The sequence below is a fragment of the Lytechinus variegatus genome, chromosome 10 (genome assembly GCF_018143015.1).
Source record: "Lytechinus variegatus isolate NC3 chromosome 10, Lvar_3.0, whole genome shotgun sequence".
In the NCBI taxonomy this organism is placed as follows: Eukaryota; Metazoa; Echinodermata; class Echinoidea; order Temnopleuroida; family Toxopneustidae; genus Lytechinus; species Lytechinus variegatus.
This window is the reverse complement of record NC_054749.1, coordinates 12197023-12221443: the sequence shown is the minus strand read 5'-3', so window position 1 is coordinate 12221443 and position 24421 is coordinate 12197023. Positions and strand designations below refer to the sequence as shown.

Here is a 24421-nt window from a genome sequence, read left to right as displayed (position 1 = left end):
TTTTGCAGTAATATGACATCAACATTTGATACTGATCATTCATCATAGTTGCCCAAATAATGAGGTGTTGTGATCTTGAGGAAAAGGAATCACACGCTTATAAAATTATTGATCGACTATGATATTAATCTGTCCCCGTCTCTATTTCTGACTCCTGTTAGGCCGGTTTTCCCCTTTAGTAGACCTTGTTTTCTATATACTCTTTATGATTTGTTTCTATTTTCCTCTCTCTATATGTCTATTCATCTATCTTATCTATCTATCTCTCCCTCTCTCTCTCCCTCTCTTACACACACACCCTAACACACACGATTCTTCGTAGTGGCTACATACCCACACGCACACCATCGCTATCTCTCTCTCTATCTCTCTGGCGGGCACACGGGTCTACACACATTCCTTGAAATGCACTTCATCATTATTACCATCATCATCATCATCATCATAGTATCTGCACTTCCCTATTGTTACTTCTGCCACTTCTTAAAGGTCAAGTCCACCTCAGAAAAATGTTAATTTCAATCAATAGAGAAAAATCAGACAAGCACAATGCTAAAAATTTCATCAAAATCGGATGTAAAATAAGAAAGTTATGACATTTCAAAGCTTCGTTTATTTTTAACAAAATTAGTATTATGAACGAGCCAGTTACATCCAAATGAGAGAGTCGATGATGTCGCTCACTCACTATTTGTTTTGATTTTTATTGTTTGAATTATACAATATTTCAATTTTTACGAATTTGACAATTAGGACCTCCTTGTCTGAACTACAAAATTTTGAAATAATGGAATTCCACGTGTTCAGGAGGAATATAACTTCAATTCACATGACAATGACGAGAAAATAAAAATATTTTATATAAAATACAAAAGAAATATAGTGAGTGATGTCATCATTTCCCTCATTTGCATACCGACCGAGTTATAACTGTTTTGTGAAATGAAGCGAAACTTTAAAATGTCTTAACTTTCTTATTTTACATCCGATTTTGATGAAATTTTCATTGTTATGCTTGTTGGATTTTTCCCTTTTTATTCAAATCAAGCTTTTGTTTGAGTGGACTTGTCCTTTAACTTAAATACAGGGGTGTCCTCGTTTGTGGACGAATACAAACGCACGCAAACAAACAAACACCCTTTCTAGCAAGCAAGCAAGCATGTGTCATTTTAATTACATTTCAATTCCCCCTTAATACGTCATTGTGAAATGGAAAATAACATATGAAGGGTCTGATGAAATTCCATATTTAAGAAACATAAATGTAAGTTAATTGGTACATGAAAAAGCGAGCTTTGCATATAAATTGCGTTTCCCTAATCTCTCAAACAATGAATGATATACATGGTGAGATAAAACAATTATTGTACGTGTACAAAATAACTTTCTGCAATATTTGTGTACTTTCATAACTTAATTAATGAAGAAGAATGTGGGCTCCTTTTACAAATTACTTACACCTTTGAATCGAGTCAGCCCCCCCCCCCCTCCACACACACCCACACACTAAAGTTTCCAATTCTATTATCCGGTATACATGTATGGTTCACTTGCCATGCATAATACAGAGTTATATCGAAGTGCAAAATTTATTTCCACATTTCCACAAAAAACAACAAATTTCTATACACAAAGGACCACTTTGACTTTCACACATGCCTTAAAAATAATATGGCTAATTGACAAAATGTGAAACTTGATTCATAAATACTGAGTTGGCCTTTGTTTACAATGTTTTCGATATTGCATGAGAAAGATAACTGACATTCATAAATTACATCAAAAGACACATTTTAACAAAGTTTTATTCACGGTTTTCAATTTTCAATACAGAACGTCTTCTTTGTTATGTTTTCTTGATAATTTTCTCAAAATAATGCCTATATTGCTTCATAACCAAAATATATTTCAATGAAAATTCATTACAAAAGGAAGAATTATGATATAATTATAATGCGTTTTTAGTTTGAATACATGATTTACAACAGTGATGTCAAAATAAGTCATTTAATTAACAGACAAGCCCTTATCGATGTTATAAATGTAATTATATTACTTTTTAATCCATGTTCTTCATTTCATAAGTCTCATGTGAAGTTGTCCTACTCAAGCATACAATATATTGTTTTTAATATTATATTGATTTACAATTCATTGTAGTTTCAAGATTCTGCTTTATTGGTTTTCTTTGTTTCATCTTTTCTCTTTATAAAAATACACTCTACAAAAAAAAATCAATTTTACACATTTAGAATGTGTAGCAAATCTCATACAACACCGGGAGCACCTTTAAACGGTTCATCTTTGCACCTTTGATCTTTTGAATTATCACTTTCAAGGGTGCAATTTTGCGCCTCTTAGACAACAAGGGGCTCTCATTCATGTCATTGTCATGATTGTAAGAAGTGCTATGTTTATCTTATCGTGTACTTTGCATTCTCATAAAAAATACTATTAGACAATGGACAAACTTGGACAGACTATATCACTGTTAAAACATTTCTCCCTATCAGAAACACCCAGAAGTGCCTGCAGCAAAGGCTCGAGAACACCTGCTATCTTATATTGTGTAAAATCATATACAGCAAATTGGTATGGGGTGTAAGAACCTACAAATATCCTAAAATAAAACTTTTCCTTTTTTTCTTAGATACACCTGTTATGTTAAATTGCAGAAGATTTGCAGTTATTGGTTTTATTGGTTGATTGGTGGTGATTTTTTACCTGATTGCTAAGAAAGCATGAATGCTTGTAAGCAAGCAACCAGAGGACCGACGGCTTAAGATCCTCTCCGAAGGACCTGGTACTGAGGATTAATGCCTTACCAAAGGGCACTAGCGCTCCAAGTGGGAATCGAACCCGGGTCACCGGAATACGAATCCCCCGCTCTACCGACTGAGCTATCGCGCCTCCTCTCATAACAAGGTAAAAATAACAAGGTTATAACAAGGTAAAAATTATTCTATATTGGGTTTTTCTGTAAAATCGTCTACAGTGTATGTTCAAACCAAATTTCGTATTTATTTTTCATGTGAGGCAGATTGGAATGCTGAAATGAAGAAGCACACTAAAGTGCGTTCAGAGGTGCATTTGTTAACATCCTTAGTGGATCAAAAGAAGATGAGTAGGTTTGGTTATTTAGATCTTTCCACGACCCGGAGAGTGACGCCATTAGGAGGATTGATGAATCCTGCCTTCCCGAGAACAGGCGGAATCTAAGGAAGGATATAAACAAAAAAAACGTTCATTTTCATTCAATATTCATGAGGATGTCAAAGTAATTTGATATTGCCCAGCAAAAATTAAACGAGTCTTGGAACACCTTACAATACTCACATGACAATCGTTCGTCTCATAATTTGTGTTATCATATTGGTAAGTTAACGCATATTAAAAGCATTGTTCAGCTAATCCAATGGCTGATCCAGCCTGTGCCCCCTTTTGAGAGCCATAAATATACTTTGTTGGAAAATGGCGGCATATACGCAAGTGAAGACCAGATGTTTCGTGACATGAACCAACCTCATTCTTCTTTCGGGAGTAAAGACTGGGGACCCTTTTTCTTGCTTGACAGAGTTTTCTGAAATCCCCCCTCCCCCTTATCCACAGAGATTTTAAATTTCACTTTTTTTTTAATTCAGATACGGAATACAAATGTTATTGCTCGAAGGCATATTAAGGAAACGCGATTAACATGACTGGAAGTATTGTCGAGAATGATATAGGTCTTGTTCCATAAAGCATGTTATAGATTACATATTTGCATTATCAGTGAAAAGCTACTGACATCGTTCAATTTGATTGGCTGATAGTAAACTTGTTATCACGAAAGGCCTTTGTGAAACAGGACTCTTATCCTTACCTCGGTTTCTGGGGCTACTTCCAGTCTGAACTGCTGAAGTAGCATCACCAGTGCCGTTCTGATTTCCATCATAGCAAACCTGAGCCCGATACAGAAGCGAGGGCCACCACCGAATGGAAGCCAAGCCAAGGGAGCTCGACCGGCTGCGTTCTCCTTATTGAATCTAAAAAAAATAAGGGGCGAGTTTCTCACCTATTAGATTGTAGTTAAAGGACAGGTTCACCCCAGCAAAAAAAAAAAGTATTTGAATGAAAGGAGAACAATTAACAAACACTGAAAATTTCATCTAAATCGGATGTAAAATAAGGAAGTTATGAGATTTTCGCTTAATTTCACAAAACAGTTATATGCACATCCTAGTCGGTATGCAAAGGAGGAGACTGATGATGTCATTCGCTCTCTATTTTTTTTGTATTTTATTGTATGAAATGAGAAATATTTTACTTTATTCTCATTGTTATGTGGAAAAAAACGAATTCTTCCATGAGCATGTGGAATTAGCATTGTTTAATACTACATGGTTCAGTCAAGGTGATCCTTATGGTCAAATCTTTAAAAATGAAATATTGTATAATTTAAACAATAATTCAAAACAAAAGAAAAAGTGAGTGAGGGATATCATCGACCATCTCATTTCCATGTCACAGAGTTGTGCATATCAATGTTTTGTGAAAAAAAAAATAAGCGAAACTTTAAAATGTCATAACTTTCTTATTTTACATCCGATTTTGATGATATTGTCAACGTTATGCTAGTTTGATTTTTCTCTGTCTATTTCAAAATTTTCTGCGGACTGGTGGACTTGACCTTTAATGAAATGACCTATCAAGGTCATCGTTACATGTGCTTTTGGCTCAGTAGATGGACTAGGAACTAGTAGCTTACCTAGGATTTTCCACAGGGGGGGGGGGGCAAAATCGTCCGCAAAAAAAATTGACCCCCCCCAAAAAAAAAGGTCTTCAACTTCTCGTCAGGGGGCAGGGATAGGTCCCTTGGATGGGTTGTGACTTGTCAGAGGAAGGGGGCAGTCTGCCCCCCCCCCCGTAGGTACGCTAGTGCTAGGAACCAAACAGAATTGACCTTTCAAGTTAGCGACTAATCGCTAATATTTGTGTTACGGGCCCCCTGTACCCATGCAGGGGCCCATAACACAAAGTTTAGCAATGTTCCGGTATAGAACATTTCCTACGATTGATTGAATTGCCTATTATGTACAATCAATCGTGAATATCAAGCGTACGATTAATCGTTAATCTTTGTGTTACACTGTCAAAACTGCGGTGTTTAAAACTGACACCAATTGGTGTTTAATAGAGGACCATACCCTAAGGTGTTAAAATTACACCCTAGAGATTAAACGTAACACCAAAGAGTGTACATGTAACAACAAAATGTGTTGTAATAACACCTATAGGTGTAAAACTAACACCACTAATTTAACACCGGTGTAAACTAACTGGCGTGGTCCTCTATGTACACCGGTTAACACCACAATTTTTGCTGTGTAAGGGACCCAGGTAGCATTTCGAAAGATCACACTACTTCAAAATTGATTTTTGAATGAAAAATGTGCGCTGAAGGGTGTTTTTGAAAAAAAATATGGTCACTTGTGAGTTAAGTGATATATTGCAACAAGGTCTTACTCTACAGATACTGATACTGTACATGTAATTATGAAAAGCTTTACCAACGAAATGATATGGTATCTCGAAACGTGCTATCCAATTATAATTATGGTGAGCTTGAAATGAAATTGAAATTCATGTTTTAAAACAACCGCTTAAATTACACTCTGTGTTGCTACCTGTCTGGATCAAACTTTTCTGGGTTAGGCCAGTGATTTGGATCCCTCTGCACACTCCATATCGGGATGCTGACGGAGTCCCCTGCTCGAAACTCGTGACCGTTTATCGTGGTGGTTTGGTTACAGACTCTATCAATTCTGAAAAATCAATTAAGAAGTTCAAGCTCAAAATTAATAAACACTCATTTTCTTTCAATTTGACATTTTGACTATCGAATGGTTACATAATTTTGCACAAAGTATAATTAAAAAAAGTGAGAATGATCTTTACAATAGTATATTTATAGTGTATAAAGTCCTAAGTCAAAAGACGTATAACTAATGGCTACTATAAATCGGGTAAGCCACTATAATGCGTTTTGCACTTTAAGTGCAAAAGTAGTAGAGCAAGAAAGATATACAAGAGAAATAGGAACAGAGGAAATGAGGAAAAGAGGCATAATGAGACATGAAATTTTGGAGCCCAACCATGATGTATGGGGGAAATCGTCCCAAATTTTCCGTCGAGCGAGTGAGTGAAACGATCGAGCAAAACTTTTGAGCTTTTTGATAAGGGCTAACTTTCTCTTAGATTTTGAAAATGTGTTCTTATCGGGTAGCCTGTAGCCACTATGCGTCAGTGCAAAAGAAGGAGAGCAAGAAAGATATACGAGTGAAATATAGGAAAAGTGCAAATGGGGAAAAGAGGCATGATGAGTCATGAAATTTTGGAGCCCAACCATGATGTATGGGGGAAATCGTCCCAAAATTTTCGAGCGAGCGAGTGAAACGAACGAGCAAAAATTTTGATAAGAAAGGCTAACTTTGTCTTAGATTTTGAAAATGTATTTAATAAAAGTTATTATCGGGTAGCCTGTAGCCACTATGCGTAAGTGCAAAAGAAGTAGAGCAAGAAAGATATACAAGAGATATATGAACAGAGGATATGGGGAAAAGAGGCATGATGAGTCATGAAATTTTGGAGCCCAACCATGAAGTATGGAGAAAATTGTTCCGAAATCCGCTAGCCCCGCTAGCGAATGATGAAAAATGTTGACCTTTTTCATAAGAAAGGCTAACTTTGTCATATATTTTGAAAATGCAAATTCAACCCTATTGTTTTCATTTCAATCTCTATCATTGTTTTTTCATTGATGGTGGATTTTTTTGGGGAGGGGCAATGGCCAATGCCCCCATCTTTACGCCAGTGAACTATGTAATATAATACTATAGAACCCGCAAATCGGATTATAGTCGTTGCATCCCCAAAGTAAAACCAAATTGTGGGAAAAGGCGATTAGAATATAGAAGTGCAAATGCCTGGAATAATATTACAAATGACTTGAAAGGAATAAGGTCCACCTTCAGCATTAGATCACAACTAAGACTCCATTTAAATGAAGCTACCATTACGAATGTGCTTTGATTAAAGCTTTAATCAGACATATTGATCGAGATTTATATGATTTCACTTGGGGAGGGCGAGAAAACACAAGGGGGAATAAGGAATAACGATTTGTATATTTTTAGTTGTATACCTAAGTGCAAGATAAATGAATTTTAATAATTTATATCCAACTTGGACTCTGTAATGTTAATCTATCCACTTTAGTTGTTTGTATCCGTGTAATATTGTTATTTTGTTAATGAATTACTTTGTTTGCTTAAAAAACTATGATCATTTTTGTGTACTGAATATTGTATATTGTATCACGGCCCCTTTGAAAAACAGCTACGCTGAACGGGCTTTTCACCGTGGTGAAATAGATAAATGAAATGCAATACAACTGCGATTAAAAAAAACTATCCACATGATTAATTCTACAAATTAATAACAAAATACTAGTCAAGAGCCACGCTATTGTCCATCATACTGAGGAACCTACAAATGCATTTATAGTCATTTTTTAAACCTGTTAAGTAATTCGTGTTTTATTCTTGTCTTCTATTTTTATTCCAACTTTTAATCGAAGTTTGCGCAACGAGGTTTTGTCTCATCACTTACACGGCACCGGGTGGGTATAACCGAAGTGACTCGCTGATGAAATTCTCGACAGAGACTAATTTCTTGAGACTCTCGTAGTTGATGTCCTCTGCCGTGGGCGCCAGTCTGTCGATCTCCTCAATGAGCCGATCTTGCTGATCTAGATTGGTGGCGAGGAGGTAGGCCGTGAGGGACAATGCAGTTGTAGTCGTTTCATACCCAGCTACGAAGAAGGCTACAGCCTGTGTCATTCGTGAATAATGATAATAATAATAATGATGATAATAATAAAAAAAATAACAACAATAATAATGATAATACTAATACTACTACTAATAATAATAATGATAATACTAATAATACTAATGATAATAATGACAATAATAATGATAATACTACTACTACTACTAATAATAATAATGATAATAATGATAATAATAATAATAATGATAATAATAATGATAATGATAATGACAATAATAACAATAATGAAAATGATAATCCAGTTAGAAAATGATAATAATAATAATGATAAATGCATGTGGTTGGATTGTTATCACTGATTTAGTTCCAATTCACATTTAAAATCACAGTTTTACTTTAAATGAAATGAAACCCCACCTACCATTCGTCCCACTTCTCCCTAGACGCAAGAGGACAAAATATGAAACGCATACATTTGTTCTTGTCTTTAATTGCTCATATTTTATCCGCCATGGTAGCAAAGGGGGGGGGGAGGTCCTTGGATCCATCAGTGCCACAAATAATTCAATTTCCTAATCTCTGAGTAGACTCAATATATACCTGGCTTGTAAGTTCTAAGCGTGTTAACGGTTGTCTTTTTCTCCTTGTGTCCGTATTGCCGGATGATGATGAGGACATTCCGTTGGTGTGGTTGGTAGGAGGGCTGTCGTCGTCACCGTCGTTCTCGCCTTCGTTGTCTTTGGTAGAATCTAACACGAGCTGTAGAAAGTCAATGTTCTGTCAAGAGATGGTCAAAATGGAGTGTTAAAGATTGAGATCGGTAGTGAATGTGTATTCGTACGATTTTTCATATCCATCATTTCGAATCTCTGATATATCCATTCAATCACTGGCGGAGATGCACAATTAAAATTTGTAATATAAAAATGCTGTTAAAACCGAAGTGTGCTCCCCTTTTGAAAGTGAAGACCCTTTTTTTCTTTTATTGCTTGTCAGATTTTTCCTCGGGGAAAATGCGCCCCCCCCCCCCTTGAAAATTCTGGATCCGCCCCTGCATTCAATGCATCATCACTTAACAATGGGCATGGAATCAACTATCAGATTGATTAATGGAAATACAAAACATATTTATTCCGTGGTGTAACGAGTCAAACAAATATGGGGGGCATGTGTGACATATGAGTGAGAGAAGCAAGCGAACAAAATTGTGACCTTTTAATATAAAAATATAATTTCGTAAAAAAGAATTGAACATATACTATCAAAATATCATATTCCACACCCTTCCCTTCTCTTTCCTTCTCTCTCTCTTTCTTTCTCCCTCTTTCTTGGTTGTGGAACTTTCGGGGGCCATCGACTTCCAGCACCACCCCCTATTTGCACGACAGTGTGAATAATGAGAACTGATCATTCCATTTTACATTCGGCTAAACAATAAATCCATGCGTTATAAACGCATATTTAATTTGTGGGTCCGATGGATAAGAAAATCTCTTTATTTTATGCTGATCCAGGGCGGGGGAGGGGCAAGGGAGGGACAAGAGTAAAAAAAGACAATCAGGTCTTCATAACTTTTGGGGGAGGACTTCTTACATTTTTTTAAGTTCCCACTTTCTCTTTCTTTGGCAATTTGGTTCGGCACCTTTTAACGATATAAAGATTTCAAGTTAATTGTGACACATTCTTTACTGAAATCTAACAAACATTTGTATATTAGTTTGCCCTAATGTGTTCAATAACTTTTGGAGGGAGCGGGCTTATAAGTTTTATACGTTTCCCCTCGACTCCCCCCTCCCCCCATATCGGAACCGTACCTATTTAAAGACAAGTCCACCCCAACAAAAACTTGATTTGAATAAAAAGAGAAAAATTCAACAAGCATAACACTGAAATTTCATCAAAATTTGATGTAAAATAAGAAAGTTATGGCATTTTAAAGTTTCGCTTTATTTCACAAAACAGTTATACGCACATCTCGGTCGGTATACAAATGAGGAACTGATGACATCACTCACTATTTCTTTTGTATTTTATTATATGAAATATGAAATATTTTTATTTTCTCGTCATTGTCATGTGAAATGAAGTTTCATTCCTCCCTAAACACGTGGAATTTCATTATTTTAACATTTTGTGCTTCAGGCAAGGAGGTCCTAATCGTCAGATTCGTAAAAATTGAAATATTGTATAATTCAAACAATAAAAATCAAAAGAAATAGTGAGTGAGCGACATCATCGACTATCTCATTTGGATGTAACTGGCTTGTTCATATAACTATTTTGCTAAAAATAAGCGAAGCTTTGAAATGTCATAACTTTCTTATTTTACATCCGATTTTGATGAAATTTTCAGCATTGTTCTTGTCTGATTTTGCTCAATTGATTCAAATCAACTTTTATCTGGGGTGGACTTGACCTTTAAAGATGTCGAGATATCAACATAATTCTGACACAACCACCGCCACGTACACATAACATTCTAACATTTTGTATAAATATCGAAAATAAATAAATAACCTTTGTGGATTTGTCTGTCCTCCTGTGTTCTATAGCTCCATCTATTATCGATTTGAAGAATTCTAAGGTGTCAGCAGGGAACACGTTCAGTCCCAAAAGACTTAGGAGTCCCGGTACTCCTGGGATCCAACCTGGTGGAAACAAAAATGATGTCGATTTGCAATTTTGGACCTGTCATCCCCAAAACAACATTACGTCGCCAAAGTGAATTTTGAGAATTGGTTTTTGAGCTTGTAAAGGCAAATTCTAAGTTTCTTGTCAAAATGGATCAACAATAATCCATATTACATACACAAGTTATGAAGTAATAAGGGAAAAAACAAACAAAGTTAGGGATTCATTGGAGCATGGGGTGTGCACATTGTGCCATCTTGGTGGAACTTCCAAGCAGTCCGCAAAAATTATATCAAATAAGCTCTTGTATCTTGATATGTATTTTATTCAACTACAGAACATCAGAGTGACGCAGTAGAAAGAATTAAAATTACTCTTTCGGACATGTTAGATTGGGTATTTTTTAAACGTTCTTCTTCTTCTCAGGTCATTTCAGTCATGTCCAGTGGAGGGTGCAAGAACTGCATGGCTTTGGGGTTAAAAGACTCCAGGGCGGACCCGTCTTACAAAGAGTGGAAATCCATCAGTGTCATAATTTTTTTTCTACAGGAAATGTGTGCAATGTCCTTTGTAAACAAATAGAAGCAAAGAGAATTTTCAAGACAACGATGGACGCATGAATATACATCATAGCTAGAAAATATTTTGAGCAAACATGCATAATAGATGTTGACATTGCAAGCCGTCCATAGTTGCGATCGATCGGATCAATCGCAACTCTTTGTAAGACTGGGCCCAGATCTATGGCAGTGCACGGCTCTGAAATGGCAATTTCAACTATTTACAGATAAATTCCCTGATGACTTCTTGCTGTTTAAGGGGTGGCAGATCAAATATACTGTTTTAAGACACACTGCTAATAAGAAATAAATTGATATGGAAAACTAATAAGAGGGCTTGTGTGATAAAGTGGTTGGAATACTGGACTCATGATCATGAGGTTTTGAGTTCGAATCCCCACTCGACCATCATCTCCGCTTTAATTAGAAAAGACCCGAGAGTATTTTTTGTCATCTGTAAGGTCAAACACTGTGATAGATTGCAAGTGGTCATGTTGTCCAGCTTGGCGTTACTGAAATACACTGTTAGAAAAAATAAAAGAAGTTCCTGCAGCAGAGTCTCGAGAACACCTGTAATCTTACCGAATTGCGTAATAATCATTCTGTAAATTCATAAAACAAGAATTTTTCTGCAATTTAACAGAACAGGTCTGTTTAAAAAGGGGGAAAAGGGTGTTTTATTCAAGGAAATTTGTAAGATTCCATACATCAAATACCAATTTCCTGTAAGATTACGCAATTCGGTAAGATTACAGGTGTTCTCGAGACTCTGCTGCAGGAACTTCTTCTATTTTTTCTAACAGTGTAGGAACAAAAACTCTACAGAAAATGAACGATTGTAAATAAAAGTCTTCCTTAGTTGACCAGAGGAATTTGGATCTCCTCAGCAAGAATACAATGTACGTTCACCCTTGTCTTTCGCTTATTTACGAATGGATATAGGGCTCCAACCTGTTCAAACTCCTTCTAAATTCTGGAAATTCGTACACGAAAACGTAGGGCCTTTTTCACACGTGAATCTGGAATCAACATTGTAATGATGATTGCTATAATGTAGTCCTGATTGTAATTTGCGTTCTTGATTCTAATCACGTCCTGCATGTACTTTGGATTCACACAAGTTAAATATTCGTCATTAGCCTCATTTTTCAATGGAATCATCATTCAAATTACGATCTTTGTTACCGTGTAAAAAGGGCGTAGAGTAACTTGTGGCGACAACCCTGTAGATAAGAGTTGAATGACATTCTGTACATTGTGCCGAAGTGACTTACCTACAAGCATGTAGATAATCAAAGCCGGTGATGTAAAGTCAATACTAGAGAAAACCCTTTTGGCATTCCGGACAAAGGGGTCGTCTTTGTTTTTCTGTGAATCAACGTTTAATCCAAACGCACATAATGCTATCGTATCCATGATATATGCACCGAACAATCTGAAATTAGAAGAATTAAGGAAGGTAAAGAAGATTTGTCCCCTTTCCCTAATACCTTGGTCACATTTGCTCTACGGCGGCCGTAGATACCTGAATTCGAGAGGTTTCTGCGGCGGCCGCAGAAAATCTGCGGTGGCCGCAGGGTCGACGTACAGCGGATTCCTACTTTTTACAGGCCGTAGGGGTGGGCGGATAATTTTAACTCGGAGTTGTAACATTTTTTCTTTTCTACGCTCGCCGTAGAAATTAGACTAGCCGTAGGCATGGCGTAGAACGGTCTACGGCGGCCGTACGTCGAGCGTACGGTGGCCTTGCGGCTGCCCTCGTGTTTTTCTTCCCTCCTTTCCCCTTCTCCTTTTGTGTTATCTGCTCGGGAGCCACCAGGCGCGTATTTAGAATTTTGCACCTCGGGGGGCCGACCTATACTTTTGGCCCATATGCATGTGTACTTTTCAGAAAAAAATGGCTACCCCCTCCTCGTCAGGCAAACAGGTGCCTTAAATGCATGTTGAATTATCTTATTTCATAATCACATGAAAAAGGGCAACTGCAGACCACTTTTTTATGATGACTTGATAAAAAGTAATCTATCCATGAATATGATGTAATACCACTTTTTTAAAGAACAAATGTGACCAGGAAGCACAGATATTGCCCTTACACCAGCGGCTAACTTGGATAAAATATGACGTTATTATCATTATTATCTTTATCATGGCGAGTTAAATGCTGATTTTTGTTGTTTCCTAGGGTGTAGTTCTTACTTTAGACTAACGCGTTTATTAACATATTAACTTTATTCATACAAACAAGTTAACATGGTTAAGGGAGATTTATTTCATACGTCCAAATAAATAATGCGAACGCGATTTTTGATAGTTTGTGTATAGACATGAAAATAGAATATTCTGATAAGTTTTGTAAGCATGAGCAGGATGGGTATCTCTCTATCTGTCAGGGCGAGCTGAAAATTGTCTATATTCCAAAATGACCCAAAGTTTGGAAATTCTAAGCATTATTGGTAATCATGAACAGGATGGGCACTTAGAAATTATTCGATCCGAGTGCGAAGCGCGAGCTGAACCTTTTTTATATTCCGTTCCAAAACTAGACATTCTACGCAATTTAGGTAATTATTAACAGGATGTCCATCTAACTAATCATTCGATGCGAGCGCAAAGCGCGAATCACCCCAAAGGTCGATTTGCCCCCCCCCCCCCTTCCTAGGTCAAACATTACTGATCGTATAATATTCAGATCAGTGTCAAACATTAATTTGGCGACCCCCCCCCCCCTTCCTAGGTCGATCATCAATTTGCCCCCCGCCCCCCCCCCCACTTTTATTACTCCCCTTTTCTCTTCTTCTTGTTTCCTTCTCTCTTTCTTTTCTCCCTTTTTTCTTTCTCTTCTTTCCCCCTCCTTTTTTATCTCCCTTTTATTTCCCTTTCTTTCCTCCCTCTTTTTGCCCTCCCCCTTTCGCCTACCAGGAGTCCCGGGCCCCGAACCCCCCTCCCTCCCACCCAGTATACGCGCATTGTCATGGTGCGACACTTAGAAAACTTTCTGAAATGAAATGTCTAATGTAAAATATCATGAGTGTTTAAATGGCGATAAACTAAGTATAAACTGAGTTTATCGCCTTTATGTGACATTTTGTGGAGATCTCGACATATTAGTCAGAAAATAGTATCATATTTCATAATTATGATGTTTATTCTTTCATTTTCTCTTTTTTTTCTTGGTCGGGAACCTTTTTGTGTGATCCATGGACCCCCATTTGTACGGCAGTGCCTTGTTTTATATAAAAAGGGGGATTCGTTGTACCTGGAAAAGTTGTCCACTCTTCCGATATTTAATGTCAAGGAATATGCTGGATTCATCTAAATCGTAAGAGAGCATAACAGAACTAGCTTGACCTGTTGACTAGATTGGTTTCATAGTAGAGATCCATTGCCCTCTGATGTGCGGTCGTGTCCGAAATTGTGATTGCCCGAGGCTATCCAGAGTTGTTTATTTATTCATGATTATTTCTTTTATTTCAAGTTTCATTTCATTTTATCTTTATTTTGAGTCGTATATTTGATTTCAGTGTACATGTTATATTCATTCTGTATCATTCATATTTTTCAATTCTTTCACTTTCATTCTTATTTCATTTTGTCTTTATTTGTATAGTTATATCTCAGATCTCTTGAAATTAAAATCCCGATTTTATGACCATCATCTTCGCCGTAGCTTACAGGATACGCTCACACTGCAAGTAAGTACCCTGACACGAGACTAAAGCAACACTAGGACTATCAGCCCCATATACGGAGCAAACTTCCCCTCGACATTAGGAATGCAACAACTTTACATAATTTCAAATTACAATTAAAAACCAATTTATTCCAGTGTATACAGCATCTTGGAAGTTCTTGCAGCGCAATGGAATATATAGAAACAGTTCTTGCGCTCTTTAAATGCTTATTATTATTATCCTCACTATAATTACAGGGGTCGCGGAGGAAGGGGGGGGGGCTTCAGCCCCCCACTTTTTTTCAAAAAAATGATATGATTGTGATTTTTTGCATGGTCAGCCCCCTCACTTTTGGCTCAGCCCCCCCCCCCCACTTTGAAAACCGTTCCGCGGCCCCTGTATTAATAATAATTTTGGAAATTGCAATTTTTATTCATTCATTTAAATGTTTTAATTCATTTATCTATTCATTGTTTATCTATTTTTCTATTTTTCTATTTATTCATTCATTTATTCATTCATTCATTTATTCATTCATTATTTTTTATATTTATTAGGGGATCTGATGAATGATTGTGGACAATGTACTTACTCCTTCAAATCGGCCGTGCCTTGCTTTTCTTCACCGCACACTTCCATCAAATTTTTAACAAGTCTGCTTGCCGGTTCTTTGACCATCTCCGACATCTGAGTATAGTGATTAAAAATTTAACGATTTATTATTAACCAACCAATCATTGCCTTCCTACCAAATTATTAGGACTAGTAAATATATTTTTTTATCGGAATGTAATGTAATATTGATTTCTATGACTTGATCAGCCCCAGTATACACAATTACCCGAAGAAGGATCAGTACATTGAAAATTATATGTGATCAATGCATTCGCGGCGATCACCAGGAGGGGAGAGGGGGGGGGGGGGGTGGCGTGCCCTCCTTTTCGATTTTCGGATTTTGTTCGCTGCTAAATCTGTGGTGTTGATTTAACACCAGCCCGGAATCATTTTATGTCCACACCAGAGAAGTGCTAAACTACACCAGTATCGTTTTGGTCTAACACCAGATAGGTGTTTATACAACACCAATTAGTATTAAAACAGCATGATTCCAAACTGGTGTTGTTTCAATACTTCTCTAATGTGGACATATATAGATTCCGGGCTGCTGTTAAATCAACACCGGAGTTTTTGCATTGTACAAGAGTACTGCAAGACATGATGTTTTCAGCAAATGAGATGTCACTTATAGATGGCATTGGTACCTCATTGAAATTGAAGAAATTAAAAATTTCGACTTAACACCACGAAACAAAAGAAGAATCACTAACCAGTTTCATTTTTTTACCGCTGAATGCCGGAGTAAGAGTATGCCGTAGCTTCTTCCACTGTTCATCACGGCTGATGAACAAGGCTTTACTCAATAATGGACTATCTATAGGAATAAACTGCAATAGACACATAACACAATTTCATTATAATGCTGTGAACTATGATGAAACTTTCTATGAGTTAGTGAATATGCTTGTCTCCATTTTTCTAAAAATATATATTGTAAATGCACATCACACAAAATGTATTTATTATGAGAAACAATATTTTTTCATCATTTTTTTTTAATATGGCTAATGTCACTTTTATCAATGATAATGCACAAATTATGTTTCACTAAAAAAACTCCGCTATTTCGGAGGGTTAAAAAAAAATCCCCTTTTCAGCTCTGATGCAGTGAATTATATCTGTAAATTAAAGGAATACAATGTACGCCCAGGACACTTCCCTTTAATGAGAAAATGCGGGGCACTAAAATTCAATAGTGAAAAAAAAAAATATAATCATGTTGATCATAATAAAAAAATGACATTTTAAACGTAAATCACGTCATCAGGCTAGACTAATTACACTCTCCCACCAATTACTAACAATAATTACGATAATTGCGCCTGTGTACTAAAATAAATTTGGTCTCACTTTGTGAGGAAACTGGTTTACATGGACATACATTCCCTTTCATGTCTGATACTTATTATCTCCCTATTTCTTTCATTACACTGCATGGATATCAAATAATTTTCTTGTCGACGCTTGATCCACATCTGAAAAGGTATAGTGTTTATCATGGATAAACATGTTTCTTCTTGAAACGATCTCTGACAAACTTTGATGTGTGATTTGTGAAAACCACTCCGAAATCATATATTTACCATTCTGTTGTGAAACCGATCAAAGTGCTTCACCATTATTTGTTTGATCATATCGGGATCAGACACAAGTGTAACCGGTGATAAGAACTGGTAAAATCTAGATTACAAAACATACGGGAAGAAAGGGATAAGAATATCCATGATCACAATATTTAGACAATGAAATTTCATTCTTAAAGATAAATCTAATCATGGCAATAAAAATATTTTGTCTAAAATAAAAAGAAAATAGTAGTGAAGTTTTGAGACATAAAATAATGGTCATTGATTTCAAATATATATATATTTACGGTCGTTTAAAATCAGATCACTAAGCCGATGCAGATATGAAATTGGCATTTTGGTGACCAGTGAGTGACGATAGAAACAAAATCTATCCAATTCAATATGTAGGCTCAACCCAGGTGAGGTAAATGGGTTCTACCAGCAAGTAATTCCTCAAAAGACTCAAAGAGCACCGGAATAGATAGACTAGCTTAGCCGGGGTAATATATGAGTCCCTTTAGCACCTAAGAAGGTGGATACGTGCGTTATACAATCCTATATTGTATATCATATCATTATTATAATTTAACTATCGGAAATTTGTGTTTTTTCTCCTATTAAAGTAACCATGTCCGTACACAGACATTGTGCCAGCGAAAAAGGTGGGGGCGGGGGAGGGGGGTGAGCGAGAATACATGAGATTGTTCGAAACCGTACGTAAGCAAGGGGGTGAAGCGATCGAGCTCACCCCGAAGCTTACAATGTGATTTTAAGAAATATAGGAAAATAAATCTGGAATATAAGACTGTGTATATAACACGTTCTTTTGATGGAGCTAGGCAAACAAAAACGATCACTCAATTATTTTGTGTATGAAAATGCCTCTTAAGTAAACACGAATATTGGCTTTAACATCAAATCGCACCTTTTAATTCTATAGGCTACTTTTTATCTGCAGTGTATTCATTTATGTATTTTGCATAATTTCTTACCCGCAGCAGTTTCCATATTTCTTGAGATAGTCGTCCATCGCGTACTGTATACCCTAAAATAAAGTAAACGAGACTGTAACAGGTGAAAAATGGCAAATCATGAAAAAGCAACGTCACAATGCAGTACACACTTTAGAAATTGCTTTGCATTATGTTCTCAGAATTTCTGTTTGTGGCATAATTCGCATTTGGCATCAGACACTGATCCAAAATACATACTCATGCACACTTCTACACTTCCCAGTAAGACTAAATAATCCATGCATGCATTGCATGTTATACACTCTAAAAGCAAGGAATGTTAAATAAACATTTGAAAGGTTAGAGGAGTGACAACATTTTATAAATGTTGCATTTACCACTTTAAATGGTTCTACCCAACACTTAAAATGTTGGATCCAGCTTTATACAAGGTTGGATGTAACATTTGGAAAGGTTGTCACTCCTCCAACCTTTCAAATGTTGATTTAACATTCGAATTTTTAGAGTGTATGTTTAAATTGCCCTTATGTGATAACGTGGAGAGCCATTCCATTCTTCAATTGTGATCATTAGACAATACTGCTCATGCCTTGTACTATTCATTTTTATGTGAACTGACTCATCTTGGCTGATTGTTTCAAATTATTTTTATAAATAAATGAAATGAATAAAGAAAAAGAATATCACTTGGAATTCCTTAACAGCTTAATTCACGTCCAAAAAAGGTCTGTCATGTTTAGCCACAGCAGGAACATATCGTGAAGCGTGGGTTCGGGACTAACGACGAGGCTGGAGTCGGGTCATCAGCGTTTGTATTTATAAATATCTTTGGAATTGATTTTGTAACGTTCTCTCATCTATAATTACCTTGTAAGTGCAATATACCAACATGAATTAATTAATTGTTACTTTATATTATTTGACTATTTCATTTCACTTATGTAACTAAGAAATTTATGTTTGTAATCTTTGTTTGTATCAGTCTCCAGACTGTTTTAACAAGGAAGTATTTTGTACAATAAACCAAAATGAATGAATGTATATGAAGGAAATACTTTGAATAAACTATGATCTTTACTTTAAACGAATGTAAGATCATAATGTACCATTATGAATCACGTTATAATGTTGGGTTATCAGTGAGAGACGTGTGGAACAAAGTACAGACATTTCGTATTCAATTTTGGGTATACATAATTGCCTTTTATAGCGGGGCGTTTCTTGTCACCGCTACTTGATATATATTTATATATAATATATATATATATATATATATATATATATATATATATTGTTAAAAGAAATATCAGAACACACAATACCTCTCTCCACCCAAGGACATTGCCGAAGACAGGGAGGGGTAGAGGACCCTTTACACCTCTGCGGAGAAAGTACGTGTAAGTCCATGTCAGATATCTAGTGAGGGGGGAAACATAAGTAAACACAATGTCCCGTATTTTGAACTGTATGCATCGTTTAATTTTTTTTTCATAAAATAAAGGAAGTTATGATTTAAAGAGTGATAGAAAAATGCCAATAATTAGAGTATAGGCACAAGTCGAGAAAAACAAATAATGCAAATTTCTCCTCTCTAACCCCCCCCCCCAAAAAAAAAGAATAAATAAATAAAATAAAATAAAAAAAATCAACCGAATGCATAATCATCACGAATCATGTACAATGAGACAGAGGAAATACGATCGTATACAGTACGTTGATTCTTTTGAATCTCATACGCAGTGAACTTTCCTGTAGAAAGAAAACATTTTCAACTGAATTGTGTTTCGAAGGCGAATGAACTCAATTTTGTATCGTAGGATTATAAAGTTCGGATGGCTAAATCGTATTGGATATAAAGGGGTTCGATAGCGAAACTAAAATGTCTATACGACCATTTCAAACGCTAGTGTGTGCAATCGTCCTGCTAGTAATAATAATTTTGAGCGCCTAGGCAGCTGCTCAGCTAAAGCCGGGGAAATAATAATAGCAGGGCCCGCTGGGAGAACAGTTTTCGAATTTGAAGTGGCTACCCTGGGTAAATATACCTATATTATTATTATTAAAGTAATAAAGTTACTAGCTTGCATGTGCAGTGGTTGAAAAGACCAGTTGAAAATATCAAAACCAATTTTTATCGGACCACGTATAGCAGTGGGCCCATGCATGATTTGATTTAATTTTTTAATATGGACATAAATCGTATGATGCAAAGCCTATCTAAAATATCAAGTTTGAAATGATTGTATGTCATGTACTTAGGGGGGAGGGGGGGGGGTCACTGACATTGAACGAATATTCAAGGGTAGGCCACTGGGACACTTTAAACGCGGATTTATGTGCATGATATTCCAGATTTGCAAACTGCATACTCTATTATCGTTTTAAGCCATCGAGATTTAGGGTTTTTCTATTTTTTTTGCGTTTTTACCCACACAAACACTTCTTTTTCCGCGTTTATTTTTCTCGCGGATGCTCTCCGTTGTCCAATAGTGACCCCCCCCCCCATTTAGCTTTGTCTCTCTAATTATTGATGAATTGTTCACTATTTCGCATTCAATCCACGTTCACGTTATTGATGTTTTCTGAATTTGGAAAATTATTAAATATTGATGGTTTTTTATTTGCAACTTCTTTTTTCAAAGTTTTATTAATACTTACAATATCAGCAACGTCACTACAGCTAAAACCAACCACCATGTCAGGCAAGGTCCAGATGATTCATTGGCTAAGATATCCATCCTGCAAACTCCTCGAAGACTTAAATTGCAGCTAGAGTTTGCCTCATAACAAGGACTTATTAGCACGAACGGTTTAGAGAGTAACCGGTCGGTACCGCAGGTATAGTCCGTGATCAGAGCGAAAGAATAACATCTGACAAAATTGCGTGCAGAGATAACTTATTGTAAATTTCATAACTCAAAAGCTGTGTTGGTGTGGCCTATATGACGTCACTTGAATGTATAGTGTGTGGTGAGTATTTATTCGAAACGCCCGAGTGCCCAGAGTAAATACGGCGACTGGTGTTTGATGTCTGTCTATATTAATATTCATATTTCAATAAGTTTACAAACGATGAACCTGCCGGGGCAAAGTACATCATACCGTGTTCGCATAAACCTAATAAAAGAAGGGGGGAAAAACGGATAACAAATGCTGTTTTTGACTGCTGTGAGTAGGCATCATATAATGAAATCAGCTCCACTCAAACACTTAAATTGTCTCATTCTCTTTATTATTTTCAGGTTGGTAACATCAGTTGATGGCAAAGAACTTACACCAATTGCCAAACAAAAAAATAACTTAACGCAAGCTTTACCAAAACCATGATCACTGTCCTGATGATTACATACAATGTAAATATATATACAGTATATATATATTTTTTCGGCATCACAATTTTTCCAAAGGGTAGATAATAATAATATGCATTTATATAGCGCAAAAACTATATCTAAATATTCCATTGCGCTGCAAGAGTTTCCTAGGTGCTATACATACTATCGGAATAGATAGGTTTTTAATTTTTATCTTGAAATTATGTAAATTTGTTGAATTCCTAATGTTGAGGGGAAGTTTGTTCCATAGTCGTGGGGCTGACATCAGAAATGACCTATCTCCTAGTGTTGCTTTAGTCTTGTGTGGGGTTACTTGTAGTGTGAGTGTATCTTGTGAGCTGCGTAGATGATGGTCATGAGATTGGGATTTCAATTTCAAGAGATCTGGGATGTAACTTGGGGCCTGACCATTAAGACCTTTAAAAACTATCATTAGATAGCTCTGGGGAACCTTGATTTAAGCTACGCCTTTCATTGTTCTCTTCATCCATTTCTTTCACACAATATATGTATACATATATATATATATTGTGCATGTATAACTTCACACACACACTCACACCCACACACACACACACCTACACACACCCACACACACACACATATATATATATATATATATATATATATATATATATATATATATATATTTAGCGGAAGAAATTTTCCAAAAGATATAAATATATATCTTTATCTGGCAATTGTCAAAATAAGTCTTTTTATATCATATAATATGTTCTCTTGTAAAATAATAATTATAAGTAACCGTGAAGCATGTTTAGATTATTTTAGAGGCCATCATATTGTATTATTATATTATTGTATTGTATTTGTACTTTGTTTATATATTTATAGTCCTGAGGAAGATCATGCATTGATCGAAAGCTTGATTAAATGGAGAAGCAAGGAGCAACGACCACTTCGTAGTCATTTTTTCTTATATATATGTATATATATATATATATATATACACACACATATATATACATACATATATATATATATATATATATATATATATATATACACACAACATATATATACATACATATATATATATATATATATATATATATACCAAGATTTGTAATAAGATCAAAGTAATGGTCCAAGCTTGAAATATGCACAGAGCAAAATGCTGAAAATTTGATCAAAATCGGAAAGCAAATAACAAAGTTATTGAATTTTAAAGATTTGCATTATTCCGGTGAAACAATATAGGCATGTCTTTATGAATATTCATTAGGTGGGTTGATAATGTCATATCCCCACTTGTTCTTCTGTATTTTATTACATGAAATTAGGTTTATTCAAAATTTTTCTACCAAGAACTAAAATAATTGGATTGACAACTCATTAGTGCATTAGTTATTTATTGCCGCAACTTATTTCATCATAATGGAGAAACATCATTTACACATGACTGTATATGACAAAAATGAAACATTTATGATTTCATGTAATATGGGGATGTGACATCATCCCACCTAATGAATATTCATGACGATGTACATATAACTAGTTTCACAAAATATTGATAAATTTTAAAATTCAATAACTTCGTTATTTGTTATCCGATTTTGATGAAATTTTCAGAATTTTGCTTTGTGAATTTTACTCTATTTATTTAGATATAAATATTTGTTCAGCCCGGACCACCCCTTTAAGTTATAAAATTTATGAAATAAATTTGATATATAATGAATTATGGTTGACAATCTATATTCTAGGGAGGGTACCTACTGAACTTCCTTTTTTCCAAATTGGAAAGTTTTTTTACCACTTTGGAACTATTTTTTTTTTACTGGCGAAAGAATCAGGGCCATTTTACTCTCTCAAGTGATGAATTCGATCCTGTCAGGTGTAGTCTTCATAAATGCCGATTTTTTTAAAATGAGCCCGTCGAGGTACCCTTTTTTGGTCAGATATGAAATGTCAGACATATATCCTATTCATTGGTAGTAAACAATCAAACTTCGAATTTCCTCCTTATTTTTTATGATTTTTTTAAGTGACACTTTAACACACGAGTCTATGGGAAATGTTTAGGCCTGTGATACCTTTAGAAGCTCAAAATGTGCAAAATTTCGTGAATGCCTCGCCCTTTCAATGGTGTTTGCTCAAAAATTAGAGGAGGGCGGAGGGGGGTAACTTGAAACACAAATATATGCACTATCCTGAACGCAATAAAAAAATGTAAATTTCACTGTGAAATTCAGCAAGTATTTTTGATTGAGTGATTGATTGACTGATATGAAGTTCCTTGCGAAAGACACGAAGGAACATCGATATGAAGCTTGACCATTGGGGTAAAAGGGATAGGGTGACAACGGAAATGAAAACTAATTCATGTAGCTTTCAATTTCTAAAGAAGTACAAAATAATACACAGGTGCACTGCGGCCTTTGGTGGCGACCTGTGATGCCACCAGTTTCATGGGAAAACTGAAAAGTGATTAGGGTTGAAAATATATAATTGGGGATATAACTCCACTTTTATTTGATCACAAAATGTGGTTATTAAACACATGACGAAATAGATCCCAAAACCTTATATGTCCTGAAGTTATACAGGCGAAATATTTGTATGATACCATCATAATTTGAAACTTTTTAAATCTGCATTTTTCAATTTTCAACACACTTCCACAATTGTTTGAAGGAATATATCTATTTGTAATTTAATGTGTCACAGCTGCTGCCAAATGCGGCTAGTCGAGTAATTTCATACCATATTTCAATAAATATTGTAACATTCATCGATATCTGCCTTACCCGTAAAAGTAAGCAACGTGTCTGCTCATAAATCCGAACATAGGCTACGAAAAGTATTATCGTTACAAAAGGCTTGCATACATAGTCTGTAGCTTGGTATGATTTTTTTTTCAATCAGCAACAAAAATTCAATGAAACATATGCCGGGCATATTTACCCCTGTCATGCCTGTGGTGTCAAAGCAACCGACTTTAAAGGAAAATTTGTTGGATGGTCCTCCATCCATTAAAACTCCTTGACTTGACTTTAAAATGTATGTTCAGATTTTAAAACCAAATGGAATGACGTCTTAATGAAGCAAAAACGGGGCTGATGACGTATTCGTAAATGTTGCCATATGATTATCATTAAGATGAGTGCCTGATGAACGAAAAAATGGGAAATTAACTTCATAAAAAAACAAGGACATTAATGACAGAATCGCTTGTTTTAAGTGTCACAAACGATAGTGACA

The 24421-nt window shown here is 35.7% G+C and overlaps 1 protein-coding gene across 2 annotated transcripts; it reads right to left on the bottom strand.

Annotated features, from left to right (window-relative positions):
- Positions 1-3000: 3000 nt before the first annotated feature.
- LOC121423291 (cytochrome P450 3A6-like) lies at positions 3001-24421 on the bottom strand. 2 transcript variants are annotated; one of them, XM_041618626.1, is made up of 13 exons: positions 20517-21217; positions 19181-19274; positions 17877-17929; positions 16900-16996; positions 16027-16143; positions 15291-15385; positions 12299-12459; positions 10351-10481; positions 8434-8610; positions 7651-7871; positions 5667-5804; positions 3863-4025; positions 3001-3215 (listed from the first exon to the last, which is right to left on the bottom strand). In XM_041618626.1, exons 1-13 carry the CDS (start codon positions 20594-20596, stop codon positions 3135-3137), a joined length of 1608 nt encoding a protein of 535 aa, XP_041474560.1. In that variant the 5' UTR covers positions 20597-21217; the 3' UTR covers positions 3001-3134. The 2 variants fall into 2 exon arrangements, with proteins under 2 accessions (XP_041474560.1, XP_041474561.1); XM_041618627.1 differs by lacking the exon at positions 20517-21217 and adding an exon at positions 24125-24421 and having other exon boundaries at positions 3002-3215.